This window comes from Moschus berezovskii, chromosome X, assembly GCF_049115385.1.
Source record: "Moschus berezovskii isolate FMDL1 chromosome X, NW_MosBer_1.0, whole genome shotgun sequence".
Taxonomy (NCBI): domain Eukaryota; kingdom Metazoa; phylum Chordata; class Mammalia; order Artiodactyla; family Moschidae; genus Moschus; species Moschus berezovskii.
Window position 1 is genome coordinate 122,579,261 of NC_142488.1, and position 7,451 is coordinate 122,586,711.

Here is a 7,451-nt window from a genome sequence, read left to right on the forward strand (position 1 = left end):
CTGTCAGCCGTCAGTCTTCCGTGGATGGTCAGACAACCCTTGGAAGATGTGCAGTATGGATACTGATCATTCTGGGGAGTCTGCCAAGTCCAACAAGGGCAAGAGTCCCAGCCGAACTGGTCAGCAGGCTTTCCCACACCCCCACAGCTCCTGCCTCTCAGTTCAACCTGTCCTCCTCTCAGCTTAGCTCCCACTCTGAGTGCCCAATTTCCAAACTTCCCATTTCCAATGTACCCCAGTGGGCATCATGGCTTTCCCAGCACATCTCTTGGGGAGCTATCTTCGCTGGCATCACTTCAGTACAGTGGATTCTGTTCACCCAGCTGTGGCCTGAACAGGTATACTTCACATGGTGCAGATAAGGGACCTGAGGATTCCACTTCTTTGGGGACAATGACAAGTAGTACCGTTAGAAAGCTCTTAATGTATGTTCCCATTTTAAATGCCTTGTGTTGTGATTTTTTTATAGTAAATAGAGCCAACAAAGACGATTTGATGCTGCAGAATATTTAAATGATATAAGCAGCAACATTTTTAAAATACTGTCTTAGATGCCACCACTCCCCACCTCATGGCGTGTTCTTGAACAGTGTCTTCTCACCAGGATAAGCAAACAGGTTTTTTTGTGTGTGTGTATTTTATTTTATTATTATTTTTTTTAATTTATTTTATTGGAGGCAAATTACCTTACATTAATATATTGGTTGGTTTTGCCATACATTGACACGAATCCGCCCCGGGTGTACATGTGTTCCCTTTCTTGAACCCCCCTCCCACCTCCCTCTTCCCCATATCCTCCCTCCAGCTCATCCCGTGCACCAGCCCCAAGCATCCTGTATCATGCATCGAAACTGGGCTGGTCACTTATGATAATATACATGCTACAATGCCGTTCTCCCCAATCATCCCACCTTCACCCTCTCCCACAGAGTCCCAAAGACTGTTCTATATACCTGTGTCTCGTTTGCAGTCTCGTATACAGGGTTAAGGTTACCATCTTTCTAAATTCCATATATATGTTAGTATACTGTATTGATGTTTTTCTTTCTGGCTTATACAGAGTGAAGTAAGCAAACGTTTTAGAGCACAACACAGTGGGTGTCTTTCCAAAAGGCCTAGGGGATGGGAGTCTTGGGTCCTTGAGTGTCTTAGAACTATATAATGTCCCTTGATTTTTTTTTAATTAAAAGTGAAAGAAATCGGACATGCAGTGTGATCTCACCATCTCTGCTATGTCTGAGAGCCTCTGCATAGACTGTTAGGATGAACAGAATCCCCCCTCCAGTGTAACCCAGGAAAACTGTATCGGCATAAACACATATTGAGTCAAAAGGGGTGAAAATTTAGCTTTTATTTTAACAGCTGAAACAAAGGAGGAGTTTGTTATTCCACATTATTTTGTGTTTTTTTTCCTAAAATTATGGGCATGCATAACCACACAGATATTATGACTTTTCGGCAATACCCAACTCTACCCTGGATGTGGCTTATGTCAGCATCCACACCCATCTGGACAAATCCACATCACTTCTGTGCCTCCCCAGTTGCCTATCAAGTAAAAAGATCAGCACATTTTGGGGGACCCTGCGGGATTTTGGGTGTTTTTCTTCCTTCTTGGTGTCCAATGTAGGTGTGTTAGAATTGCCTTCAGAGCTTTCTTTATCCATGAATGGTTGATGCCACAGACAGTCTTCAGCAAGAGAGCACAACCGAGAAGGCCTGAAAAAGATGATAAAATGCACTTAATCCAGTGGACCCAGGGTCTTCTTCCCTTCACAATCTCACACACACACACACACACACACGTTCCCAGCAGTGCTCATAAAAGATTCCTTTGGGGTCTCGTCTGACTTGTCCAAGGTTACACAGAGCTGGGATTGGGACTAACCAAGCCTGTTTCTAGAGCCTGTGCTCCACATCACTTCTCTATAGAGCAAATGACAGTCCCATACCCTCCCCTACTTGTAGGGTTGGAGTTTATCAGGTGGACTAGTAAGGTGATGGTAAAAAACAATGTTACTTTACTTCGGTATGTCTGGATAGCTGATCACTCAGACCACTCGAGTTTCTCTGGAAGGAGAGTCCTGAAGAGACTGCCAGAAGTTAACCGAAGTATGTTCTCTTCTCCCTGTCTTATACCTTGTGTAAGAGCCTGATTGGTCAGCCCCAGGAGGAGTCATGATGACTCACAATGCCTCTCAGAACTTTCTGACTTCGGTGCCATGGATACCACCAGCTAGGTTATCTCTGGTGCAAGGCTGAACAGTGAGTGACTAAGAGGTGCTAGAAAAAGGGGAAAATACTACCCATATTTGGGTACCATCTTCATATCTGTTCCCTGACAGGATACTCAGTTCTCTTGGCCTCAGAGATCTTTCCTGGCTCATTCAAAATCTCTCCCATGAAACGTTTCCTGTGTTAGGAGTTAAAACACCCATTGCATATCCATAGGTCTTCTGGGCAGTATTCAGCAGTTTTGGCCTCAAGTGCCAAACAGGAACTTGGCCTCTGGTAGAATTTTATGCTTCTTTCTCAATCTCTAGATACAGCCTTGGCCACAACTCTGAAATGCACAATTTACATCATAAGTGGGGTGTCTAATTGTAGAAATTTTGACAATGAGTAGCCATATTTCTCATACCATATTACCTTGCAAGTCTTTGATACAGAACAACCATATAGTTGACATTGATGAGTGATCCAAGTGGGTATTGTTTAGTTCTCACAGGCTGTAAGAGGGGTAATTGTGAGGACAGGCCTCTGTTGGTGGTGGTGGTAGTGTTTTTTGTTTTTGTTTTTATAGTGCTTTCCTAAGAGTCTAGCATGAGTATTATGAAGAAATTTGATATATTCCTACACTGGTGACCCTACTGTGGTCAATTTCACGTGACAACTGAAGAAACTGAGGCAGGGAGGTCTGTGAGATGGACCCAGGTCACACACACCCTTCTTTGAGAGGCTCTGTCTTCCAGATTTCCTCCCATCTCATATAGAGTCATGGAAAGAGACTAAAAGAAATTGCAGAGGGATGAGAGCTATTATTGGTGTACAGTATTTTATTAACAAAAAGGTAGCAAACTGTCTTTTTCTTAAGGTATTGCCTTCCTGGAATATTCAAGGCAAATAGAACAGGAAAGATGGTTGATATAAGCTAAACACATAAAAAATAGATTCTGCAAATGCTTCTAATAATTAGGAAATATAATAGAAATAAAGTATCCTATTCAAATGGTATCAAGCAGTGTAAAACATCTACAAATATAATTAACTTTTTAAAAAACATAGGGAAAACATACATGAAACTTTTTATGAATTTCCTATGTGGACACTTCATAATATTTTTAAGTAACTTTCTTTTGGAAAGGAAAACTAATTTTTGGAATGATATCAATTCTTCCCTAAATTAATCTATGAATTCAGTGCAATCTCAGTCATAAATCACAAGATTTTGATTGTGTATGTGGAACTGGAGGACTAGATGATAAAAATACCTTGAAGAGAAAATGTGAGGGATTAGTCCAGGGTGGGGGGTGGGGGCATGTGCCATACAGTATATTAAAATTTACTCTATAGAATTAGCAGTTGAAACAGGAATTAATAAATATGTTAATGGAACAAAATAGAGATTCTAAAAATATTTTCATATATATGTGAGAATTAAATGATAAAGCAATCAGATGTTGCCTCAAGGCAGTTTTTTATGACTGTGTGTGTGTGTGTGTGTGTGTGTGTGTGTGTGTGCATGGGCACGTGTGTCTGTTGGGGAAGATGGAAATGCAGAGGGGCTTCTGGAACCACTTGGTATTTTTCCTACTGGTAATTCTGGATTCCATTATCTTTCACAGATTTTCTCAGTTGTGTTCTCTTGCTGAAGCCCATCTGTGGCATCAACCAGTCATGGATAAAGGAGCTTCTGAAGTCAGTCCTAGAAGGCCCACACCCATCATCAGAAGGATAGCAGATGAATACCTAAAATCCACTGTGGCCTCCAGAAACATGCTGATGTTTTTAATTGGTAGGCAACTAGGGAGGCACAGAAATGATGAAGCACTGACAAAGTGGCTGTGGGGGCTGACACAAAAAACACCAGGGTGGAGTTGGCCTTTACCTAAACATCATGTGACTTACCCACCTATGGTCCCTGAGGATTATGAAAAACACTCGAAAACGGTGTGGATCAACAAATCTTTCCCCTGATGGGACCATTAAAATTGAAGCTGTGTTTTCACCTCTTCTGGTTTGATGTGTTTTTTGTTCATGGGCCGCCTGTACCTCTGACCCTTCTCCCTGCTACCCAAAGGCCACAAACATGTGAAGTCTGGTTACTCACCTTTGGAGAATGTTGACTCACTTAGAGGGGATTTCAGTTTAGAGGGGCCCTCTTGAGAGAAGTTGGAAAATCTGTTGCATTTACATGTGAAAAATGGCCTAATTTATTAGGGGGGATTAGGGCTTCAAGACGGAGAAGGCAATGGCAAGCCACTCCAGTACTCTTGCCTAGAAAATCCCATGGATGGAGGAGCCTGGTAGGCTGCAGTCCATGGGATCTCAATGAGTCGGACGTGACTGAGCGACTTCACTTTCACTTTTCACTTTCACACATTGGAGAAGGAAATGGCAACCCACTCCAGTGTTCTTGCCTGGAGAATCCCAGGGACAGGGGAGCCTGGTAGGCTGCCATCTATGGGGTCGCACAGAGTCGGACACAACTGAAGTGACTTAGCAGTAGCAGTAGCAGTAGGGCTTCAAGAAGGCCACTTGGGGGGTCTTGAATTGTCTCCCCTGAGGTGTGAGGGAGACTGGGAAGACGTCAGAACCACAAATTAATTTAAAATGGGAGAGACTTGGAAGATAGGGGGAGCTCTCCTCTGTGTGAAAGCTGTATGTCAGGGAACTACATATGTACATTATCATACATATGGAACTACATACATCAAGGCCCAGAGACGTGGTCTTTAAAGTAGCTATGAAAGACCCTGCCAAGGGAAAAAATTTAAACAGTCAGATTTGAACAGCAGCTAAACTTCACACCCATGGACAGAGGAGCCTAACAGTGTTACAACATGGGGTTTGCAACATGGTGTTGCAAAGAGTAGGACACAATTTAGCGACTAAACACCGCACCACCACAAACTTGATCCAGATAGGGGGACTGGTTGCAATCTTGACCTTGTTCTTGTGTGCAACAGACCCTCGGGGACAAGTAGGTGAAAAGGGGGAAGGAAGCAGATACTGGCTGAGCCCCAGTGGAAGCATCATGCTACACCCTGCTTCCCTTTCCCTTCCTGCAGGCTGCAGCCTGGGCCAGGCCTGAGAAGGGAGAGGCTTTGACACTTAAAGAAGATTCAGTTCAGTTCAGTTCAGTCACTCAGTCGTGTCCAACTCCTTGCGACCCCATGAATCACAGAACGCCAGGCCTCCCTGTCCATCACCAACTCCTGGAGTTCACTCAAACTCATGTCCATCGAGTCGGTGATGCCATCCAACCATCTCATTCTCTGTCGTCCCCTTCCCCTCCTGCCCCCAATCCTTCCCAGCATCAGAGTCTTTTCCAGTGAGTCAACTCGTCGCATGAGGTGTCCAAAGTATTGGAGTTTCAGCTTTAGCATCAGTCCTTCCAATGAACACCCAGGATCGATCTCCCCCAGAGTGGACTGGTTGGATCTCCTTGCAGTCCAAGGGACTCTCAAGAGTCTTCTCCAACACCACAGGTCAAAAGCATCAATTCTTTGGCGATCAGCTTTCTTCACAGTCCAACTCTCACATCCATACATGGCCACTGGAAAAACCATAGCCTTGACTAGACAGACCTTGGTTGGCAAAGTAATGTCTCTGCTTTTTAATATACTATCAAGGTTGGTCATAACTTTGGAGTAAGTGTCTTTTAATTTCATGGCTGCAATCAGCATCCGCAGTGATTTTGGAGCCCAAAAAAATAAAGTCTGACTAGAGTTATGATTATTACCTTGAACAGGACATATAAACTACTGAACACTGATTGTGTGGAATACTAAGGTCACCAAAGACATTCTATTATCTGAGAGTGCTCCAAAAAATCATGAGGCTGACCCTGGGACTGATGATGGGGAGCAGAGAAAGAAGAACCTGAGGGCATTGGGAGGGGTTAGAGAACAAAATTATTGTTTTTTTTTTAATGGAAAAATGATTGTTTTCTCTTTCTCACAGGGACTAAAGAAAACACATTTTTTACATAGGAACAACATGAATTTATTGTTTTTAACTGAATAGTAAAGATGGATTTTGGCTAATTAGAGTGATACAGAATTAACATAGCCAAGTTAACATGAAGCATGCATGAATCAATGCTTATGGCAGTGGTAACTTTGAACCATGTCATTAAATAAAAGAACAGGAGGATGAAATCCTATATAAGGCCGTTTAACTTAAACAATGATTCTGGAAGTTTAGAATTAAAGATCATGAGTAATTAAAAAGGCTTCACTTAAATCACTTAGATTTAAATTTAAGAAAATTTATCATTTAATTGCATTCATGTATATCAGCATTCTTAGAAATAGAACACAGTTTAATTTCTCTGCTTTGTAAAGCTAAAATATGTCTTGATCACTCAATAGTTAGAAAATAAAAGACTACATTGGACTTTGGTTTCCATATATATTTATTTTGTGTGGACAACAGTGACTTTTCACCATTTCCTTTCCAGTAATTCCATGATTCTGAAAATGATTTCATTCATTCATAGCAAAAATTCAGCAAACCTTTTAGTACTGTTAACATTTGTATATTTGTTTGGGGATATGTGCTGAGTCGCTCAGTCATGTCCAACTCTTTGCAACTCCATGGACTATAGCCAACCAGGCTTCTCTGTCCATGGAATTCTCCAGGCAAGAATACTGGAGTGGGTTGCCACGCCCTCCTTCAGGGGATCTTCCCAACCCAGGGATCAAATCCAGGTCTCCCGCATTGCAGGCAGATTCAGCTGAGCTAACCAGGAAGCCTATGGTAAGGTTTAAGAGGTGAATAATCAAGTCTCCAATACTGTACATTTTATCACTGCTGTTAAAATACCATTGTTTGATTGGTAAATTATAAGTAATTTCTCCCCAGTGTCTCTCTGCTTCATAACCACCAAACACAGGAGGTTTTCAGTGCTAGATGAAGTTTATTTTAAAAGAATATAATGCGGTTTTCTGGTAGAGTCTCTAGGGTTTTCTGTGTAGAGGATCATGTCATCAGCGAACAGTGAAAGTTTTACTTCTTCTTTTCCAATTTGTATTCCTTTTATGTCTTTTTCTGCTCTGATTGCTGTAGCCAAAACTTTCAGAACTATGTTGAATAGTAGTGGTGAGAGTGGGCACCCTTGTCTTGTTCCTGACTTTAGGGGAAATGCTTTCAGTTTTTCACCATTGAGGATAATGTTTGCTGTGGGTTTGTCATATATAGCTTTTATTATGTTGAGATATGTCCCT

At 42.1% G+C, this 7,451-nt stretch overlaps 1 protein-coding gene across 1 annotated transcript; it reads right to left on the reverse strand.

Moving 5' to 3' along the window:
- Positions 1–1,338: 1,338 nt before the first annotated feature.
- Positions 1,339–2,128, reverse strand: LOC148773445 (embryonic testis differentiation protein homolog B-like). Its single transcript, XM_088834229.1, has 2 exons — positions 2,026–2,128; positions 1,339–1,719 (listed from the first exon to the last, which is right to left on the reverse strand). The coding sequence occupies exon 2, from the start codon at positions 1,665–1,667 to the stop codon at positions 1,488–1,490; it is 180 nt and encodes a 59-aa protein (XP_088690355.1). The 5' UTR covers positions 1,668–1,719; positions 2,026–2,128; the 3' UTR covers positions 1,339–1,487.
- Between the last annotated feature and the right edge of the window lie 5,323 nt (positions 2,129–7,451).

Excerpts from the sequence above, each read along its gene's own strand:
- LOC148773445 (XM_088834229.1), bottom strand. The coding sequence starts at position 1,667 with ATGGATAAAGAAAGCTCTGAAGGCAATTCTAACACACCTACATTGGAC.